The 24,126-nt window shown below is 35.7% G+C and overlaps 1 protein-coding gene across 8 annotated transcripts in view; it reads right to left on the reverse strand.

The window, feature by feature from the left end:
* MCTP1 (multiple C2 and transmembrane domain containing 1) overlaps positions 1-24,126 on the reverse strand; it is a 501,946-nt gene that overhangs the window by 152,808 nt on the left and 325,012 nt on the right. For all 8 annotated transcript variants that reach the window (XM_058532257.1, XM_058532230.1, XM_058532077.1 and 5 more), the window contains 2 exons: positions 19,925-20,018; positions 1,308-1,410 (listed from right to left, as the gene is read on the reverse strand). In XM_058532257.1, the coding sequence (XP_058388240.1) occupies positions 1,308-1,410; positions 19,925-20,018 (197 nt within the window). The remainder of the gene's footprint in view (positions 1-1,307; positions 1,411-19,924; positions 20,019-24,126) is intronic.

The raw sequence follows: 24,126 nt of genomic DNA on the forward strand, positions 1-24,126 counted from the left end.
GTATGATTTTTCTTTTTATAATAGGATATCTCCTTTTTGTTTACAGCTCTTACCAAAACATTGATTTATTTCTGTTAGATGTATAGTACAAATTAACCAATACAGAAAATAGAATGGAGAAAATGTAACATTGATAGCTATTGTACCTCCCGAGGATTTAGAAATTAAGTCGTGTTCCATTATGCTCCAAAGACAACATATGCTAATAAACAACTGTGCAAGCTCTTCATATTTTTGTTTCTAGAAAAATAAGCCCCAATTGTTGACAGCATTTATTCTTTGATCAAACTGTTTACCAAGAAAACATGAATTAAGAGAAAACAAAAAATGAATATATTCATTACTGAAAGACTGAAACCATGTGTGAGAAAAGGCTTTATCAGGGCACAATCAATTAATGGCTTTGATAATAATCAAACCTATTCATTCAATTATGCATTCCAGAGAAAAACACCCTCCACAACCTTAGGACTGCGAGTCTCCTGACCAGGCTTTCATCTCTTATAAAAATGTGGAATTCCTTAAAGATAAATTGGTCAGATAATTAAATCTCATTAGTTACTGGCTCTTAAGCAGAGACATTATAAGAAATTAATGAGGAATTTAGCAGTTTTAAATATACAAAAAAATAAATCTGTGTTAGAAAACTTTAAAGAAGTACTTCTGTTTGAAGAGTTTTCCTTTGTTCAGAGTTCATTTCTAAAGCCCAGTTTAAAAATAAAAACATACCAAAAAAACGATCTTAGGAGATACTATAGTGTAGCATTCGCAGCTTTTATAGTACATGATCGAAAAGATTTACAAACTCTTTAAAACAAAAGAGAAATTAACTCAAAAGGTGTTTTGGTAACTAGGACAATACTTAATGTCCTTATTGTGCTAAAATGCAACAAACCAAAACTAAAGCATCTGCCGATTTCGAGACCGGACTGTTTGCTGATTTGAGCAATGGAACAAATAGAGCTTTGTCCTCCTTGGTATCAATGCAATTGGGGAGAATTTCAATAGAAAGTATAAAGGGAAGAAGCAGTATGGAAATTCAGTTAATGGGAGAAAAATCTTTAGTCAAATCATGTAAAATGCACAGTTTAAAAAAATATCTGTGCAAACAAAGAAAAAGGGCATATCCTTTCCCCAGATTTCACTATCAGGAAGGTAACGCAGTTATGAAATTCATCATTGCTAGCAAAGGCAGGCCAGATGCATTGAGTTGTTAATCAGTGAAGAAGAAACACACACACAAAATCTCAAAAATAAATATCAGTTAGCACCATTTTTGAAATAAGCTCAAAGTAATGACTACTTACAAGGTGAAGACTTTGTTCCACTCAGGATTGAGATTTTTGTAGACAGTGTGTGTTAACAGCCTATCATTGTTCAGTTCAACCACACAAAATGGGTCACTTTTACCTACAAGAGATTTGAGGAGAACATTTTTAGTGTAAATAGCACCCATAGCTCACAGTGTCAGATCATGGCCACGTTTCTAAAGAGTTGTATAGAAAACAGTAAGCAAAGTACAATTTTAAAAATTAAAAAATAAAACATCAAAATAGAATTAGATGTAACTGGATGATGTTAACAATTGTGATTCATAGCAATTTAGAACCTGGAAAAAAGTAAAAGAGAGCAAATTATACAGCTGTTATTTCAATTTGCAATTATTTTCTTACAAAAATAATGATATAACTGCTGCCAATTCTGTGGGAAAATGTGATGCATGTACGTCCCTACCTCAGTTTGTATTTAATTCTTTAATGACCATTTGAAAGGTTCAGCCCCTTTACTTTTATGCGCGTATTTTCCGACTCATCTGACTCACCAGTAACTTGTAATAGAAATTTCTAAACAAGATTATTTTGGGAAAACTGCTATATTGCAGAATTACAACATTTTATTCTGACTTTAGATTTTCTTCTGAAATATCTATGGCACCACAAGAAGGCAAATTAGACCCTCAGGGGCAGAAAAAATTCTGCCATTTGAAACTTAACTTCAACAACCAATCTGCATGTAAAAGAGCAGTATTTTTTCTGTCCACTGAGAGTAAAGGATTTGGAAGTTATCATGTGTTTACAGCCACTTTGCTCTGCCATCGTCAAATCTCGTCCATTCGGCAATTATATTGTGTGATGTCCTCGATATTTTTGTAATGTCATGTCCTGTATTATAAGAACCCATAAAGTCAGAGGCTCTGTGGGGGAAGCATTAATGATATTAGTGCAGCATGTAATTTGTTTGATACCTTATACAAATGACAATGAAATCAATATTTAGACAAAGCTGTCCAGAGGTCATATCTTTTAAACTACAATATTGATTTAGACTACATAAGAGGTTAATGTGCATATTATTAACTTTAATGATAAAGAATAATTGTTTTAAATGCATTGTGAATTGTAGTCACAGTAGTTTACACTTCTGTGAAAGCTTAAATATCATTGAAGAGTTTCAATTAAATTTTAATAGGAAGGAATTCATTAGCTATCAGTGACAGATAAGCTATGTATTCTCACACAGCAGTGTATTTACTTTCCATATTGTAATTCTTAAAATGAGCTGTACAAACTTTGACTCACCTTTAATTTAATTTATTAATTTTATATTAAAAAAGAGATTTAATATGTGTGTGTTAGTTCAGTGGCCTCCTATACCCCAGGATAATTGCATAATTTAACATTATAGTAGTCTTTTCAATTTTTGGTCTTGGGAATAATTTTTAATGAAGAATAGAGAACTGAAAGTCTTTGAGGTCTGGTGAAAATTTTACCTCTGGCTTAGGATCTGTATTATTTTTTTCTCTACTTCTTCATTCCTCTTGCCCTACTTGCTACCACACTCATTTAAAGCTCACACATACCATGGAAGATAGTATTCAAAAAAGAATATTTTGTTCATTAAAACACATTGTAATAGGTTTTATTTGCCACATCAACAACTTAATTTTGTCGCATAGAATTTAGGTACAAGCATAAAAAGGAGATTCAGGTTTTAAAACCTTACTTATTCTTAAGCCTCATTTTAAGTATCTTCTTTCTACTTAGATTTGTACTGGGTACTATGGTATGAACAAAAGAATAGAGGACATAAATTACAACCTCAAATAGTTTATAAAAGGGTTGGAGGGAGAAAATATATCTACGTATAACAAGCAGAGAGAATATTAAAGCCATATTTATGATAGAATTCCATGTCAAAAGAGTATCTACATCACTTGCATTTTAGACAGAACTTTAGATAAAATGATTAGCTCTAAACACTTACCTAAAAGGCAAGTGTAAGTGTCACACTCTTCCTTGGATCTCCTTTTGATTTTTCTCATATACATGTATATTCATGTTAATTTAATAAAACAAAGACTACATATAGATAGCACTTTTTGGCATTTTTGTTCCCTCATTTTCACTTGCTTTACTTCAGTTACTATTCTAGTTCCACTGACTTGGTTTTACTTGCCCTCAACTGGTCAACCGTGTGCAACAGATTCAGTCAAAATTGCACCACTTCTCTAACAGCAAAACATAAGAACAAATTCCAGAAACCAATATCTTTGGGGAAAAAAATTTACTTTCAACTTCTATAAGCAGAGGATGAAAATCTTTACTTGATTCTTTCCCCACAGGAATTATATTCAATTGTGTAAGAGGTTTCCAATACTCTTAACCAACCCCATGGAAAGTCTCCCAGATTGTCAGCTTCTTTGTTACTACATCTTTATTTGCTGATAAAAGAAGATCTGGAATCAGTGATCAGCTAAAAGATCCTAAAGAAACAAAATTTGTTCTTAATGTTTAACATTTTTCATATCTTCTTAAGAAACTAATGCATTTATCAAACTCTAGGCCCATGAGGCTGTGGCTATCCGTATTTTCTTACCATTTAGTTGATTATTTCCCAAGACCATTCCTAGGGAAAACCAATATCAGCCATCTGTCACGTTACTTACTCTCTCAGTCACTGTTTTCTACTGGAATAAAGGTATTAAAGCTCTAGAGACCAAAAACAGTTTGAGCACCTTCTGAAGCCACTTTACAGTCATTTTGCTATTCTAAATTCCAGTGGCATGCCATCATTGGCAAAAATACTCTCCTATCTGCACCTATCTTATATATATATATACACGCACATATATATATATATATATTTTTTTTTTTTGGCGAGGAAGATTAGCCCTGAGCTAACATCTGATGCCAATCCTGCTCTTTTTGCTGAGGAAGATTGACCCTGGGCTAACATCCATGCCCATCTTCCTCTGCTTTATATGTGGGACGCCTGCCACAGCATGGCTTGATAAGCAATGAGTAGGTCCACGCCCGGGATCTGAACCCCATGAACCCTGGGCCACTGAAGCAGAACATGTGAACTTAACCACTACACCACGGGGCTGGCCCCTGCACCTATCTTATATTTTGGAATAGGTAAGCAATATAATTTGTAAGAGACCACCTTAGACACTATGCAGTATGTAATGGTGCTTACATTAAAAAAAAAAGGAGTCTTTTGCCTAAGATTAGACAAAACTACTATTTAACGTGGCTTTAATTTATATTGATTTTTCCCAATCTGAAATCTATTATTCTTAATGTGCTTATAGTCATATTAAAGACTACACTGTGGTCAGTGACATAAACCAATCCGTGTAAATTCTGTCAGTTTACACTTCTCTGAAATCTTATTCTCAAGTTTAACACCTTTGATGTCTTCCCGGAGCCTACAGGTTAAACTCTACACAGTACAGCACGGAGTATAGTCTTTCAGTCTCATCTCCAATCTCAAGACTCTTTAAGCCTCTTACTTGAGCTACACCACACCTTTGACTCCTCAAATATTCCATGTACTTCCAGAGCTCTGGGCAAGGCACTGAAGTTCAAAGTGAGAGGACAGTGGTCTGGGGGAAAAGAGCCTAAACTTTGGAGGCTGAACAAGCTGGGATTGAGTACTCACACCATGATCCTGGGCCTGTTCCTTTATGCATAAAATAGTGACAGTAAAGGCCCCTTGCAGAGGTACTAGTTAGAATATAATTGGCTGAATATCTGGCACACTAGCAGGACATCAGTAAATAACAGTTTTAAGTAACATCATTTCAAACAGAAATATCTGAAACACCGTAATATGCTTCAAAGTACAAACATATCCGGAAACAACTCACATCTTGAGCTAAATCTTCTGGTCAAAAGAGTAAACATTTGTAAAATATTTTACAAAAAATTTAGGAAATAAAGGGCAATTACAATACTTATTATTATAATAATTGTAAACATTTACTGAGTTTTATTACAAGCCCAACATAATGTTTACACTCATTTGCTCAAAAAATTTTATGACTACTCAATGAGAAAGGTATTTTTACTATCCCCATTTTACAGATGAGGAAACTGAGGCTGGGAGATTATGTAACTCACCAGGGCACATAGGTTGTAAGTAGTGAAGCTATTTATTCAAATCCAGGTCTATCTGACCTTCAGAACCCTTGCTCTACCCCTGTGGTCCATGCTCCCTTTAATTTTGTTGTTAGTGCTGCTCAGTCGATTCTCACTCCTAGAGATCCTCAGTTTTCAAGGCTAATTTTTTCTGAAGTGGGTGGCCAGAGTCCTTCTTCCTAGTTTGTTTTAGCATGGAATCTCCGCTGAAAACTGTCCACCATGGGTGACTCTGCTGATATTTGAAATACCAGTGGCATAACTTTCAGCATCACAGCAACACACAGCCACCACAGTATGACAACTGACAGATGGGTGGTGTGGTCCCTGACCAGGAAATGAACCCGGGCCATGAAGGTGAGAGTACTGAATCTTAACCACTAGACCACCAGGGCTGGCTCCTCCCTTTAATTAAATAATACTGTATTTAAACGAAACCGCTAGGCAAGACCTTCCCCAATAACTGTTCCATATCTTAGTAGTTAGTAGGCCACACACGGGAAGAGCTGGGTAATGTTTTGTCTATAGATTCATTCATTCAACAAATATTTATTGGTTACCACGTACCAGGCAGTGTTCTACACGTTGAGGAGACAGAAGTACATAAAACAAAACAAAGATCCCTGACCTCGTGGAGTTTACGTTGAGGAAGAAGACAAACAATGAATAAGATCGTTTTATAGTATTTTAGAAGGCGATAAACACTATGGAGAAAAATAAAAATGGGAAGGGCGATAAGGAGTGCTTGTATGTATGTGCCATTTTTAAAAGGGCTGCCAAGGAAAGTCTCATTGAGAAAGTGACGTATGAGCAAAGGAATGAAGGAGGCAGAGGAGTGAGCCGTGGGCCACCTGGAGGAAGAGATGATGGAAAGGTCAGAGAAGTGACCTGATGTTTCTAGGAATATCCAGGAAGCCAGTGTGACTCCAGCAATGGATTATGCAGAGGAGAGTCTTAGATAACGTACTCAGAGAGGTACAGCAGGGTGGCAGGCCTCTGTAGGATTTGGCTTTCACTCTGAGTGTGAGGGGAAGCTTCTGGAGGGATTTGAGTTGAGAAATGACTCATGATCTAATGACTGCTCTTTGGAGAATAGGTGGAGACAGGGCAATGGAGGAGGTAGGGGGAAGAGTTAGGATCCTGTTGCAATAATCTAGGTGATGGAAAGTGGTTGGATTCTGGATATATCTTGAAGGTAGAACCAACAAGATTTGACTTAACAATCTATTATGCCTGATATTATTATTTGGAGATGAGAAACAACTCACTGAGCTTAGCCAAGCCAGTCTTTTTCCAAGGAAAGAAGCATTCAATAAAGTACACAGCCTAGATATCTAGAATCCGACAAAGGAAAATTTAGGTAAGGAGAGAGCAGGCAATTTTATATTTAACTTCTATGCATCTTTTCCTTTTAAAAAATTATCATTTTACAGTTAACAGTAATGGAAGCCAACATCAGGTCTTCACATACTATGTTATTTTTGACTAATTTAGAAAGTATCCTTCTGCTACTGCGTGATTCAAGGGCAATTAAAAATTAACAGCAATTTCAACCAAAATAATAGTAAACACACAATATCAAATTCTATAAACTTACTACTAAAAAGCATACACTATAGTTTTATTTTAAAGTGGTTACATACAGTTAATGTGCTTATCTGGTTTGCAAAATGATGTTTTAAATGACTGGCTTTTCAGTTCCTAAATTTTGCAGCCTTGATTATGTGCCACTTAAATGAAAACAGTCATAGAAATACCAGTGATGGACCTAACCATTAATTATCTTCTTAATTATTCCTTCCTTTCATCCTTTTATCATTTCAGTTAGACCCTGTGATAAGCTGCTTTGCTTGCTGAGAGTATCTGAGGAGTGGGGTTGACTACAGGATGGAGTGTTGATGTCAAAAAAGTGCACTATATTCTTCAAAGCTCTAGACAGGGATGCAAAGCCATCACCTGTAATGATTTTATTCATTACCGTATGGCCAGAAGAGCAAGGAATGAAGGCAGAGTATAAAATTGAAGTGTATTTTGTTTCTGATAATTTTTGGTTATTTAAAGAGTCTAAATGTATGGGAACACAGATTATATAATCTCTTGTCTTCCTCTCACTCATTCTTGTCATAAGATTAAAGCATAAGATTATACCTGTGGGTACCAACAGGCTCTTCCTTAACTTCCACCATTTTGGCTAAAAAGTGCCTAACCTCTCCTTTGCAGTGCAAGAAACCAGAGATTTTGGTTTGGATGCAAGATAGAAATTGCAGCAGTGCTGGATGAAGACAGAGGAGGTGGCGTTGATTGCGTTAACCGCCATGACAGCTAGAAGAAAGTCTTAGCCTTGCTTGAGAACATGGCAATTTTCTATGTTAACAATTTTCTAGAGAGAAATAGGAATACCTTTTGAAGCATTCATTACTTATTGAGCATCTGTTCTTCTCACTCCAGAATTATAAGTACGATTAAGACATAGTCCAGCTCCCAAGGCACGCACAATCTAGTGGGCATGATAGACACATAAATACACAATTATAATACAGGATTGTAAGCACTATAACAAAAGTAAGTGAAGAGTGCAGTGGGAGCAATGAGAAGGAGGCATATCATTCTCCAACTCTAGAACAGGAAGGAGAATAGGAAGCAAAGACTTTTCCCCAATGGATATGACCCTGGTGATCTATGGTGATTACACCACTCTATCACCAGCAGTTTTAGAAATGAAGGACAATTATATAAAAAGAAGACTTCAACAATTTATGATAAGGAATATTTAGCTTAAATCTATTTGTTTACCTCTTTAATAGAGTCCCTATAACACAAAAACCTCGATATACATTACATAACTACTATAAAACTGATAACTTAAAAATATTATGTTAGGATTGATGTATTTATCCATAATCCAGTTAAATACTAAGGGCTATTTTTTTTCCTATGGATTTTTATAGGAAAAAATCTCCTAAGGGAATTAAAATTAGAAAGAGACTCTTTTACCTTAACTCATAAAACTAAATCTATAACAGGTTTTAAAGCATATACTCTATTACCTCAATTCTTCTTATGGTAAAAAGCCATTCCTACAACAATAAAAACAAACGTCAGAATTGTCTCCAGTGGGCATCTTTTCTGGCAATCTTCAAAACGGCACTGAGGATTAAATGGGTGCACTGACTGGCTAATTCTCTCTCACTCTCAGCCCTTGCTCATTGAGGTCACAACACTGACATATTTATAAAGAACTGTGGGGAAGTCTGCAACACCCCTGCTTGCTGGCTACCTGTTTTGTGGGCCAGGGGATGACTTCAGTCTGTGTAAACTACTGGTTTGAGCATTAAAGTCACTTAAAAGATACTGAATGATATTCTTGCGCCCAGAATAGAAAGTTAATCCTGATCCATCACTGGTGGGCTTTGTCCAGGGTCATTTTCCTGCTGACAAGTAGCACAGTTTGCTGGATGTGATGTGTTATAAAAATGTGTGTGTGTCGGGGTGGAACCACTGACCACTTCTTTGTTGTTATGTCTCTGAAAACACAGAAGGCTTTCAATAGCATGGAAAGCAATTCATACCGATGGGGGCCTTTTATTATAGGCCTACCTTGCACAAATTAAGCTCTTTGGTTTAATTTCCTCAGTTGCCACAGTTTGAAATGGCTATCCTTTATCTTTTTTTTAAAATTATAATCAAGGTTGTCATCTGTCCTTTCTACAAACTGGAATTCTAATCATAACATATAACAAGGTTACAGTTGAAGGAATTCCATAGGGTCCACCAGAACACAAAGCAATGTATGTTGGAGACATCTTCCAATCCTCCCCTTATCACCGGAGATGGGGTTTTGACCTTAGCCTTTTTCATCAACTGACCTAAACATATTTTAAACACCTGATTGGTAGAATTAGATTAACTGACACTCTTCACTAGGTTCCCACTGGGTCGGATTCTGGGACTGAGTAATAAAAATAGGGCTTCTCTTTTCTCATTAAATCATGAAGCAGGTTTCATTGTGGCTGGAAAATTGACCCCCTAGAGTTGTGGCTCTCAGTCCATGAGATCTAATAAATCTTCTTTCATATTGAAGATTTTGTAATACCCTCCTTACTGTTCTGAAATAAAGCAAAACTAACCCATACACGGTCTCGAAATTTAATATAATGCCTTAATGGCGTTATAAAGGATGACTAAATAGAAAGATGTTTGTAATAAAACTATATGTTGATTTAGTCAAGAAATATTTATTGAGTGCCTACTATGTGCCAGGCCATATGAACAAAAAAAGGAAATGTCCCTGCTCTCTTAGAGTTTACTTGCAGTGGGGAGGGAGGAGAAAGAGAACAAATATTGAAAATAATTAATAAGTAGATAACATTGTCTAGTAGAGAATGACACACGTTAATGGAAAACAGAGAAAAACAGAGCAGGATAAAGGGTTTGAAGAGTGTGGGGGAGGGGCACAGTTTATCAATTTAATTTGGATGGTGGGGGTAGAGGCCTCAAGAAAGTGAGGTCTGAGCAAAGAACTGAAGGAAGTGAAAGAGTAGTCAAGTGAATATCTGGAGAAAAGTATTCCAGGCAGAGGGAAGAGCTAGAGCAAAAGCCTGGTGTGCTCAGGGCACCTGAGCGGGGCACGGTGAGCAATGGGAAGACAAGTAAATATGTCAGAGGAGCAGTGGGGAACCACATCATGCAGTGGAGGCAATCCTAAGATCTTTGGTGTTTACTGTGTAAAATGGCAGCATTTGTAAGGCTTGAGTAAATAATATGTATTTCAAGATGCTACCTAGGCTTAGATAATCATGAAATAGATTTTAAACCTATATCAATGTCTGTATTTGGTCATGTAGGACATGGGACAATTTTCACTATTTAAGATTTTTTAATGCTTTGTAAGACAATCAGCATCCCCAACCTCCAGCCATCAAATACCCATAGTGCTCCCCAACCATTGTGGCAACTAAATTCCCCCATGAATCTCTAAAACACTCCAGGGTGTAATACTACCTTCCCCCACACCACCCTACAGCAACAGTTCTTAAACATTTTGGTCTTAGAACTCTTAGAAACTTGAGGATCTACTGCTTTGTTTATGTGGGTTATAGCAACCAAAATTTATCGTCTTAGAAATTAAAAATAAGAACATGTAAAACTATTTTTTTATTCAAAAATAACAAAAATAAATCCATGACACATTAACATCAGAATGATCAAATATTATGTAGCTTTGAAAAAGTCCATTGTATACTCATGAGAGAATGACAATGAAAAAGGTAAATAACATCTTAGTATTATTATGAAAATAGTTTTGACTTCACAGATTCCTGAAAGGGTCTTGGGGATCCCCAGAGGTTCCTGGACCACACTTTGAGAACCATGACTAAGAATGGAAAAAAAGTTCAATGTATACATGAGTTTATTTCCCTTGGGATCTAGAACTAGCTGTAAAAGAATATTTATAGTATTGTGTGTAAATAGATGCATTCTTGAGTCCAGAATTGAACCATCTTGGTATGTGCTGGGAGGCTCAAAATTTATGACATACCAACAGGAAATAAAACAAGACAGATAAGAAACTGGAAAAGAAAGAAAATGGAGACTATGAGATCTATAAAATGAGGAGAGGCTATGAAGAAATTATGACTAAGCTTTTAAGAGTTTAGATAAATTATGGTAAAAACATTTAAAGACTTTATTTTCAATTAATATTTAATACAGAAATTATATGCAAGTACTTGTTACAAGATTAGAAACACAAAGTTGTTTGGTCTAACATGAGTACGTATAAAAATATATTATAAACTCCTTTGTTTTTGCAAGCCTTCATAGATACTTTAGGACCTACAGTGAACATATATTCAATTAGACTTTCCACAGAAAAGTATGAGGTTTCAGATGATCTTCCCTATAAGTAAATTAATTAGCTGGAGAGATCTTTTGCAGTGAAATAAAATTCTTTAGACTTAAAAAAATTAGGTACTATGTTAGGTGATTAATCCTTTTTATACTTTTAGGGTATAAAACTGAAAATTGTCATCTGTCCAGCCTTTGTCTTTAGAATAACATCTTTGTCTTTTTATTTCTCTTCTACAAAATATCTACTCATTCAGGGGTCTGTTATTCATTTTGGCACTTACTGCAGGATCTAGGATTCTGAGGGCTGGGAAAGAAGCCTTAGAGGCCAAGTTCAAAGCTCATGTAGGGCTTGAATCCCCTCTGCAACCAGGTGGTCATACAAGCTCTGCTCCAACAGTTCCAGTGAAGGGGAAATCACCACCTGCACAGGAATATTCTGATCTATTTTTGGCGATTATAACTTTTGGGAAATACTTCTTTAACATTGCATACAAAATTATATCTCTGTAGCTTTTATCTATGTTATGATTTGTCCTCTGTAGTCATTTTTAAGTTTAAATGAAGTAACGGGTGTAAAGTGGGGGCACAGCGTCTGTCACTTAGAGAGTATCTAATGAATGTCCGTTACCTGCTCTCCTGCACTGGACAGTGTGGATGGCTTTGTTAAGCATCTGTTCTAATTATCTTCTAGTGTCTCTTCATGAACTAGAGAGGCCATAAAGGCCAAAGTGACATTTCTGGACTCCCTTGCAGCTAGAGTCGCAGGAGTGATTTAGGTTGCACCAGTCGGATGTACTTGCCTAAGATTTGACATTAGAACTCAGTTAACTGAGAGTGTGTGAAGTCCATTTTGCTGCTGTAGATTCCAAGCAGGAGCAGTGGAAGCGGTTGTCACAGTGTCTTCCCAACGAGCTCATGTGGACACGTTACTTAACCTCTCCACATCTCAGTTTTCTAATTTGTAAAGTGGGAGTAACAACAGTACCTAATTAGGTTGTTGTGAGATTAATTGTGCTAATCCTTGTACCAAGCTCAGGGTAGTGTCTGACATGTGATAAGGGCTCAATAAATGTTAATTGCCACTATTATTGTTAATATCATTTTCCTTGAGCTATTTTCAATGGACTTGATTTTAAAACACCAGATATCCCAGTAGAGAATATATTCTGGTTAGTTTGTCAATGTTCTTCTTTAAAGAGTAGCTTCCGAAACTGAATTTATACCCTACGTGTCTGACAAGTCCAGAATACAGTATCATTCTCAACATTTTCCTTTTATTCAATGTAACAAAATTGATGTATGTATAATTCACTCTCATAGAGCTTAAACTCAATTCAAACCTTAAAATCTTTTCTATATTTTCCACTGTTAAAGCAAGATATCAGTGTTTTGTACCCAGGCAAGACTTTTGATTTATACTTTTTCATGTTCATTTTGTTAAACTAAACCTATTATCTCAGTCTGTTGATTATATATATAAATTATTACTTATATATTATATTTAATATTTATATTATAAAATTATATATTTATAAAGATATATAGATTGTATACATATTTTGGTCTCAAAAAAAATGAATTAACTATTCTTGCCAGCAAGTTTGATAAGGAAACAATCAATTATCTCCTCAAAGTTGTTAGTAAATAGGTTGAACAGGTTAGACCAAGGACTGAGCCCTGTATTCCTCTACTTGGCATCCCCATTGACATCAATCCTTTAGTATAATCACCTTTGGGCTTGACCCTTTAGTCAATTGAGTCTAACTATACTATCATACAACCCAAATATCCATGTAGTAATATTTTTCTTAAAAAGCCTAGTTAAATCCAGATTCTCTCTGAAGCATTTTCCTAATCCATTGTTTTAGAAAATGCACTGCTTATTTACCCAACTATATCATAATGTAACAAAATATAAATAATAGTTTAATGTTAAACAATGATTCTAGCATCTGAAAGCATTTCTTCAGGCACTGGGTGAAATCCTGGAGCTAGCCCTCCAAGCCAAATCAGCAATTCTCTATTTCTTTACTCAAAGGATCATTCTGTAATCTTAGTTCCACAGCACTCAATTAATTATTTTATAGTATTTCTCTTCCCCTCATTTCCCATTGATAGTGGGACCACCACTTTCTCAGCCCATAGTCCTTCACCTCTAGAGCATATCGAACCCAATTATTAATCTCTTTTGTCATCCCACCTATTCTTCCAGAGCAGTGTCTTCTAACCATGTGACTTGCATACGAATCACACATAATTTCTGTAATTCCCTGTAAAACACTAGTTCGGACTCAGGCCTCACCAGCCCTTCTATTAAATTATTATTTTAATTCCTCTTTTCACAAATATTTGATATGAACTATTTGGTTTTAGAAGAGCGTTATTGCATTTCTATAATTAGAATATGATTTAGTTTTTTAAAAAATGCAATTACTAAAAGGAAATAACCCCTATTTCTATGTGAGCTATGGTGACATAAAAGAATGAAGAGCAATGATTTGCTTCCTTTCCTGGTGATGCCTTTGTTTGTTTAGTTTCATTCTTAAGGAAGAGATTTATATAACATTAAGACATTTAACATCTACCCGTATAATATTGTTTTCTAAACTAGGCATATTATAATAATAAGAATGTCAGTTGTTGGATATTTTTAATGCATTATAAATTGGATGAAATTTCTTCTCAAAGTATGCTATCTGCTTAATAGTCTTCTACAAGCTTAATTATTAAAAAGCAAATAGGGCCAACATTAGGTTATATAATAGAAATAAAGCATGCTTTACTTGGGAAATTTTCAATACATTTTGTGTAAGACTTTGGTTTTATGTTTCAAGAATTTTAAGATAATAAGAATATACGATTATAATTTTAAGACTTCAAGATAGTGAAAGTTTAAAAATTAAGAATGACATCCACACATAACCCCCTTTTATTTGGTAAATTATTTTACCCTTGATAATTCACAATATGAAGAAGTTCCGCTATATTTTACGTATAATACTTTCAATGGAACTTGAAAGAGTTTAAAGGGTATATATTTTCTCTTCCTCCAATGTAGGTTTTAAATAATGATCATAAAATCTAAGGCTGCATTTATCAGATACCATCAGTGTTATTAAATATGATGATGGCAATTAAAGGCAATTGCTATTAAAAATTCAAACTGCTACAATTCTATAAAAGAAGCAATGTAGCTACTTCTTCCAGTAGAGCTATTGTGTTCTGAGGGCCACTCAAGCAACAATTGCGTATATCTTATGCAATTTGCTTGAGTAACCCACAAAAAGTTAATTTTTTAAAAGGATAATATCTTGTCTCTATTATGTATATGTGCTTGGCATTTCTCCAACTGTATATAAAACTTTCGAAGAACAGACTCGCCTTTTTCTGTATAGCTCCCTTTTCACTTTCTTTCTCTGAACAGACCCATAATGTTCAGGGAAAATACCAAGAATAATAAATCCAAATCTCTGTATAAAATATACCTCATGACATACTCAAGCTGGAAATCACAGGAACCAATAAAAATGCAGGCAGCCGACTGATAATGAGGTCAGAAATACAAATAAATTTACTTTTAATGAAGACTGGAGGCACAGTAATCAAAGTGTTAAAATTCATTTCATGCATATCTCATTTGCTTCTTAGCTGATATTTACCACGCAATTCTGTGAGAAAGTAGAGGCCTAAGATGCTCCAGATAAATGGCTCAATTAATTGTACAGAGGTAGACCTCTTTGAGCTGAGCCAGAGCTGTGAGCTCTTTATTAAAAGCACTATTCTGTAGCCCATAACCTTGTTCCTTGACTCCTCTCTGGTTTCCAATTTAAACAAGTCCCCATGCGGCCTGCTCTAAAGGGCTTTGTCTCCCTGTCATTGTTAAGAGAGCTGAGGCATCCTGGAAGTGTGAAATCAGACCTCATGAGTTGAACGGTTCCCCAGGGAACGCCGGACTGCGCAGAAGGTCAAAGTCATGGGCCGGACCATCTAAAAGTGTCTGATCGCCGGCCTGTGACACAGCAAGTTGCCGTGGGGGGGGGGCTAGACTGAAGAGGACTGAAATTGAACACATCTTAATTAAAGCCCACAGACAGCAAAACAAAATGTTTTCTAGGCAGCCTGTCAAATGGGGCTTAAATTTAGCTCTGCTAATGAATCCGAGCTGCTAACTGTTATTTCTTAAGATAATAAGACTCTCACGAAGCTGATAAAAAAACTGTAGCATGTCTTTTTCTGCTGTTTTGTTACTTAAATATTTTCCAACAATGAAGACAGTTTTCCTAAAGAAAAACATGGGAAAAGTCTATGCAAATAAAGGGGTAGTAAACATCTCTCTTAATAACTAGTAGGTTTCCAGACTATGGGGCTGGTGAGTTGCACATCCTTATGTGTAGCCTTGTTTTGGAAAAAGATATGCTCATTTAATGGGACTATTTCAGGGACAGATTATGTTAACTGTAAAATTCTCGCCTTCTCTTCCTTTTTCTCTTTCTCTCCCTCTATTGTTTCCTAAAAGAGATGATGCATTAATTTGAGAGATCAATTCACCTGGGGTAGGGTTTTATATGCGTGTACCTTTTAATTCAGTGAAAAGATAGGGCATCTTTTGAAAGGTTTCACAGTTCTCCCATATCACTGTTTCTGAAACTGAGTGGCTAGAATCTCTGGGGAGGCTGCGACCTCTTCCTAGGGAGCTCAGAAAAAACAACCCAGGGGAAAATGAAGGGGAGGGGCTGAGGAGAAGAACCCTTTTCTCTTTCTTCTCTTAGAACTTGAAAGAACCAATAGGCCAGGTCTAAATACTCTGCAAAGAAAGCCTCACTTAACATAGAAGACATTAAATGTTCTGTTGAAAGCAGAAATTAGGTCTCATCCAAGGAAAAGAACAATTAGAAGCTAGGAAAGACAAATTCCCACATGAACTGTTTCTCACCACCAAAAACAATATTTTTTTCCCTCCCATTGGTCTTGCTCTGCTCACAATCTGTCCAGTTTTAAGGAACACTGATTTAGCGGTAGAGAGAATCTTCCCCAGTGAACACAGGGCCAGACGTCTCTAGGTTTTGCTTTGATGGTGCAGAGAGGCATTAACCTTTTCACTGGTTAGCTGAAAGGTAAGTAAGTTGTACTGTGCAGTATTTTTCAGCTAATCAAACTTTTTCCCTCACGAAGAATTTAGCTGACCAACTTTGAAAACCAGAGGAACACTTTCTCAGGCTGTGAAAGGCTGCCCACAATTTGACTGAAATTTCAATCCACTCTTGTGCCTTGCTCAATGCATGTGTATGTGTGGGAGTTGTAAATTGAGGCCTTAACCACCAGAGTTAATCTCTTTTTAAAATCTGTATTAACCTTAATGATTTGAAGTGCACTGTCCAACACTGGACTATTGAGACTGAAGAAAAAACTACCCTCGACTATCAACAGTTTATTAGGGGCTTAACTGAAGTGACCTACTGTAGTAGCGTTCAGCTGAACACGGCTATAGGCTTTTTGTGGAAAGGGAAAGAATTGAGGGTTTCATTAAAAAGTAATTTGTGCTTTATACTCACTCATTCAAAGAGAGTCTCAATTGCTCTTTATTCACACAGAGTTAATACAGTATCACAATGTTTCTCAATGAATGTGTTGTAACAAAAGAAAAATTTTACATTTTGAAAGGAAAAAATTCTTTGTAACTGCAGTAAGATTGATGGCTACTTAAAAGATTATAGAATCTCTTTTTCCTGTGCTCATGTTAAATGATGGAATATTGTAATTTAAAATTTTTTGCTTAAACTATGGAAGTTTAACTTGATGTTTTGATCACTAAAAATCTTTTAAAATTAGAACAAAGTTGGTCAAATATAAGTTTGTCTTGTCAGACTTGTCTAGAAAAAAAAAGTGTTCTGAGGCCAACCAAGCATCTTATTGTAATAGCCTCATTTATACCAGGTCGGAAAATATTCTTTGCTTAGCACAGAGAGTTATCAGTGATTTAAAATGTCCCCTCTCCATCCATAACACTCCGAAAAGGATGCTAATTTGAGGATTTGAAGACAGTACTATTTACTCAATTCCTTTTTTTTCAAACTGTTGCCTAATATCTTGTAGGGCTTGACTATGATTATCCACTGAGATCTATAACATTTTTTAAAGTTCTTTGAAGAAGTAGGAGGTAAAGAATACAAAGAGCTTATTTGTGCCCCAAATTTAATGATAAAGACCAGGAAGGATTAGTACACATATAAATATTTATCCTTTTTAGAAGTAAAGATTATTTTAAAAATTGGTAGTATATTCAGACATTTCCTACTTAAATATACGGTCCTCAGTTTCCGCCACCATCACAAATGTCATAAAGACCACAAAAGGTCCAAGAGCGAGCAAGGTCAAAGACTGAATTATCCCCTTACTCCTGAATAGTTCAACATCTCTCTTGTTCAATTCAGAGCACATTAGATTATAAGGTCAGTGTGGAATGAGGAATCATTAGATTTATATCCCTAAAACTGGAGGGAAAAAAATGGAGAATCTGTTATTTAGTATTCCCCAAATTAAAGTTCATTTTATCAAATCAAAATTATGTTTCATTGAATACCTAGGGATAAGGCTATTGTTATTCACATTAATTTACACAGAACCATTAGCAAAGAAATATATCTCTTTTTTCCAGTTTTAAAAGAACATATACTTTAACTTCCATAGTGGCACATAGGCCAACTGGGTTCACGTAGTTTGCATATTCATGAAGTTTTAAAAGCAACAACAGCTTCTCTCCAAGAGAGACAAACTTATATAATTGCACTCAATTTGTGTAATGGGCAGGTATCTAGGCTTTTGAAGTAAATGGGACTTGAATTTTTCTATAAGAAATTATTGTGCCCCGTATAAATGTCCAGTGATAGTTCTTAGTACTTAGGTGCCCTCTGAGATACTGATTATTTTGGGCTTTTCTCCCTATCTTGAGATGTTTTCAGCCCAATACTGGGTGCTCCACACCCCTACAGAAAATCCCAAAGAAGAGTGAAGGTGAATGATGGTGAATTTCACTGCTGTGATTTCCTGAATCTACCTGCTGCGGGGAATCAGAGGCTAGGTATAACCTCTGCAGTGTAAAAGGAATACTGCGTTCCTATGCCAGTCTTTAATGTCCAAAGTGAACAAAAAAAGAGCAGTTAGTCAATCATTCACATTGACTGTTGGTTCTAATGATAAATGCAGCTTAATAAAAAAAAAAAGAAATTATTGTGTCCAGATTAATTTGATAATAACCATACCAGAAATAAAAAAGGAAATAAATAAACTTAACATTCACTAATTGCTTAATACAAGGAGCCAAGTCAGCATATATGCAAAAAGATTACAAACTACCCTCTCTCCCACTGTGTTCAGGTATGTGTTCAGGTATGCCTATTTTGAAAGAACATTCGACAGTTGTTATTATCTTCTTGGTTACAAATGAGTTGGTAATTACCTCTTTTAAAAAACCATAAGCTCTCAACATTTTAATTTTTATCACACAATAAATAGTCACTTGATACCATGCAAACACTAAAATTCTAAAAATATTGCCATTTTGGAGCAGACATCTGCTATTTTAGTTTTAAGGCATGCGATCTTTTAATTTAGTTTTGATTCTGTTTAATGAATTAAAGAAGGGCACCAGCGGTCATGTAACTGATTTGCAAGCCTTTAAACGGTAGGAAAAGTACATTTCTCCCTTTCAAATAAGTCAGCTACCTTTTTAAGGTCAACTTGCTAAACACTCACAATGGTAAGCATATTTCCCCAAATAATAAGTAGATACTTTCAGGAACAGTGAAATTTGCACAAAAATTAGTCAAGTCTGTCCTACTTATTATCCATCTTGAGATGGACAATTTAAGGAATGGTATAAACATTTCCCAGATCCTTATGAAATTAAACAATAAATGAATGATCACATAATTGCAAATTCAAAACAATGATTTAATTCTGGAAATTGATGAAATAATTACCATCAGCCAATTAAGCAATATGTCATAGAAACAGCAATATTCAAATCAGGAAGCTTTAAGAGACAAGACTAATTTTGGCGTTTTTATAAGCCTATTTCTTGGTTTAAAAAACTTAGAACAATCTAGATGCTTAGTTTAGATCCAGAATTATCTCTGGGATGTGCTAAGGAATTTGGACAACTAAGGAATTGGATCAGCATCCCAAATACCAAGAGTTCATGCCAACTAATTGAGGATTATGCATCTAAACTTTTCAGTGAACTATGCAACAGATTTCACGCACGTTTGAATTAACAAGTGTTGATACTATGAAATCATCTGAGGGAAACTGATACTGTCTGAGAGAAGATACAGCATTACTCCAAAATGCCAAAATGATGAAATCTGGAAGAAATATTCCATGTTTGCTGAACCTTGGAGAAGGCAACAATTCAAAGTTATTTTGCTTTTTATTGTTTATTTTTAATATATTACCCTTCTTTTAAAAAGCAGAGACAGTAAAAAAATGAGGTGGTTAGTAGATCTTTGTAAGATCAAACCCGAAACTTTATATTTACATTATTTACTTTGATGATCAAGTCAGACAAAATGCAGAGTTCGATCATTAGATGGTCTAGAACTTGCAAGATGCTTGATATATATATGCAACAGGAGAACTGCATCATTTCTTACCTGTGACATCAGCGACCATTAACCCTTCTGCTCTGATTACTTTCACCTGGAGAAATCCCACATCTTTCAGGTTGTGGAATATCCGCAATGGGCTCTGAAAGACACCAACATCAGTATTACACGAGAAAGGTCCTAAAGGGTCTCAAAGATGTGCTGAGAAAATACTAAGTTTCGTGGTTGACCTCAGGATGCTGCTTAAGTGATTCAAAGGGATAGCTGTGGTTCTTCAACACAAATTACCCTTCCACCATCATGAATGCACTCACACACACACGTGCACACACACACACATTTATGTAGCTGTATTTAAGAAGATTTTTTTTTGTTGTTGTTGAGGAAGATTGGCCCTGGGCTAACATCCGTGCCCATCCTCCTCTACTTTATATGTGGGATGTCGCCACAGCATGGCTTGATAAGCGGTGTGTAGATCCAGGCCCGGATCCGAACCTGCTAACCCTGGGCCACTGAAGTGGAACATGCAAACTTAACCACTACACCACCGGGCTGGCCCCATAGATTTTTTGAAAGAATAAAAAATACTACAACATTTCTTCTCCATAAATAATTATCCGTAGATTGTGAATAATAAATTATAGAATAGGATATGTCTGCTTTCCTCCTTGAATCTCCTTCACCAAACCACTCCAAGAAATCTCTCATCCAGCAGTATGATGGTTTGGAGACTAATGATTCTTAACATTGAATCTTAAGTTGTTGGTTAGGTAACACACTTCACACATTGGGAGTAAGAGTCTACATTAAATTAATTAATCTTTTTTTGTGTGTGTGTGTGAGGAAGATCAGCCCTGAGCTAACATCCGATGCCAATCCTCCTCTTTTTGCCGAGGAAGATTGGCCCTGGGCTAACATCCATGCCCGTCTTTCTCTACTTTATATGGGACGCCGCCACAGCATGGCTTGACAAGCAGTGCGTCAGCGTGCGCCCGGGATCCGAACCTGCAAACCCTTGGGCCGCCAAAGTGGAGTGGGAGCACTTAACCGCTACACCACTGGACCAGCCCCAATTAATCATTTTTTTCTACCATTTTCTTCTTGGTGAGTTCTGGAAATTGCATGTGCTAGATGAGGGTTAAATTATCAAAAGACTGCTTTCTAATATTTAATTTAAAAGACATGTATTTCTATAAACCTTTTAGGTAAAAGACATATAAATCTAAAATAAATCAACTCTCACTAAAAATAAATTCAAAAGTGAGGAGTAATTTTTATTAAAGTTGTCATTTTATTTGCTGTTGTAATATGTATAGTCTATAGAAGAATCAGGTCCAAATGATAAAACCTATTTAATTTCAGAAATTAATTATGGTAGCATTTTAATAAGTATAGGACCTGAAGGAATTAAAAGCGGAATACCAATACAATAATTCAGAACTCTACTTAACGAGCGGAAATACTCAGAGAGTAAAATGAACCTATACAATAGTGATATGCATTTGTTTGTTTACACTTCATAGCATTTTTCTTACGACAAGATCAGCATTTCTACTCATTAAATCAAAGGTACTTCTTTTTCATAATCTTTAAAATGCTTTATGACCAAGGAGTATAACATACTTTTGCATAATAAATTATTTATTAAAATGTTACTGGAGTAAAGAACATTCCCACCCTTGTATTAAGAATGTGAGAATACCGACAAGCCAAAGCATACTGCAATATTAACTTTATCAGTCCCGTATGACTAATCATTGTTTACACTGAAGCTATGACCTTGATGTATCGAGAGGAGAAAATGCAGATAGATGTGTGATCTCATAGCCTAACTTTTAAAAAGGAGTGTTTAGCACAAGGATTAGCTCTTAATCTTTTATTGTTTTTAAACAGTTGTTTATCACCTAAAATCTATTTGAACTACCCAGATGACAGGGTTCAGTAAAAATGCACTTTTCTCTCCATTTAAATTCCTTTAAATTGAGGGTTTAACAGTGGGAACTTCAGACAGCAGTATTATAATTCAGAGGTTTGTAGGTACGTTGTCTTTCTAATGCAGTGACATCAGGTTTGGGAAGCTGCTTCTTATCTCGGAGCTTACTGAGTGTTATAAACCAGGTAAGTCTCCTATCCTAACAACAGAGAAAAGTTTTATCAAACGGTTCCTGTCCTATAATTTTGAGGAGCAATTTAAACCAAGTTTCATTGCGACTAAAATAAATATCATCAGTCCTCACGTTTGAGAATCGTTTCATACTGGTAACCTCACTGCACAGACGTATAGCTTCTGGTGCTTCAGCTCTGATGTTCTGCTTCCCATTTGGAGGGGTAATTATTGTTTGAAGGTTTCATTTCCTCAAGTCAGCTGACACGCAGTAATTTATTGCAAACTTCAACTGTTTAGGCCACTGACACATCGATTATAATAAGAACTCCAAAAGAAGCAAAAAACTTAAATATATCGGTTTAAAAATATAACTTGAAGTAATGCTTCATCAAGAAGTATTCCTGCCTTGTTATTTATGGTTATTTTAGAAGGCCTCAAAACCTGGATGGCTTCTGAAGCCAGAAATTTCCATAGCAGAGGAATCTATGATTTGCTGTGAATCCTTTCAGCCCTCAATAGATGGGAAAAGATTGAAATGCTCTGGAGAGGAGTCCTCTTTATTTTTTTAATGAAAGGCTGTATAATATATTTTCTCTATGGCTGCAGCAGCTGTCAGGGAGAGCATCTCAGTTCAGCTCTATTACGAGAAAGGCAATACCCCATCCTATGGCATCGAGATGCTCTGAGGGGCCAGAGCTGATTGACAGCTTGTCACCGTGACGTCTTATTCCATCTCTGTTATGGAGAAAATTAATGTCACACCACCAGCCTTATGACTCGCTGTCATCTTAGAACCGCTCACCTTTTATCAATGCTCTAAATAACATTTCAAGCCCATCGTCTCACGGTGGACAATCCGGTCAAGGGACATTAAATCAGATGACTGTGAAATGTCATAATAAAAATGGAATGCTAACAACTTCTTCTCTAAACTAGCTCCTCTGGTTTTTAAACTGTGACAAGGGGGAGCAAGGGTTCAGCATACCCGTTCTGAAAAGGTCATATAATCGCTCTTGGTCTACTACCCATTACTACCCGCCTCCTATTGACCTTCCCTGCTTTCCTCCCCCCAAAAGAAGAAAAAAAAGAAAAATGGAATTAGCCGTCTTTTCAGAATGGTGATCAAATAATGGCTCACACAGTAATGTCTGTTTAATTCGTGGGGCTTCAATGTTTCGCAATGAACAGCTGAATGACAGCAATGGAGAGCCTTTTCAGAGCTATTTCATATGACAGTGGGGCAATTCATTCAATCTCCTCGCCATGACCAGTGCCAAATCAAATTCTTAAGTTTAACCTAAACTTTAAAAACACGTGTCCTCACAGGAAAACATATAAATAATTCTCCAAATTATCTCTTTTATATGTTTCTCCAAGACAAGTGATATTTCAGACACGTTATAGCATTCATTCATTTCATAATCTGTATAATAAAATGGAAACACACTGACCTAAAATATAGGTCTCTGTCCTTGTACTGATATGAGTAATTATAACACATGCGCTATGTTGCATACAGTAGCTTCTTAGCAAATACATCTCTAGAGGGAGATACAAGCCTATGCTTGAAATTTAGGTCTAAAGAGAAAGAATATTTAAACATGGCTCACTTTTTAATATATTGAGCTGAATATAATCTGAGATTTAGCTGGGACACTCACATAATATTTTATATTGTATTGAAATAATAACTAACATTTGAAAGAAGGTGTGGAAACAAATATTCAAATTCTGAATGGAAATGGCTGATTTAAGGAAGCCCATTCAGCAAAAAGAAAAAAAAAAGAATCAATAATAGTTGGATTATTTCTAATTACCTAGCCTGCAGTATCATTCTAATATATGGTATAGTATCAAATATTAATCACTCAAATACAGTATTATAATACCTAGAATAATTTTTATATTAATATACCAATTAATTCCTTTAAAATAATTTTAATTTATGAGGCTCACTTCTGGTACCAAGAGAATATGTTTTGCTGGGTACCAAAACGTGAAATAATCTTCATAATTGCAATTAGATATTAGACATGCCACACAATACCTTAAGCTCTTAGGTGGTTTAAAAATATATACTATTTAGCCTTGCTAAGTCACCTCTATTAAACTGTTTATGATAACACCATTGGTGGATGAGTTG

This window comes from Diceros bicornis, chromosome 1, assembly GCF_020826845.1.
Source record: "Diceros bicornis minor isolate mBicDic1 chromosome 1, mDicBic1.mat.cur, whole genome shotgun sequence".
NCBI classification, from domain to species: domain Eukaryota; kingdom Metazoa; phylum Chordata; class Mammalia; order Perissodactyla; family Rhinocerotidae; genus Diceros; species Diceros bicornis.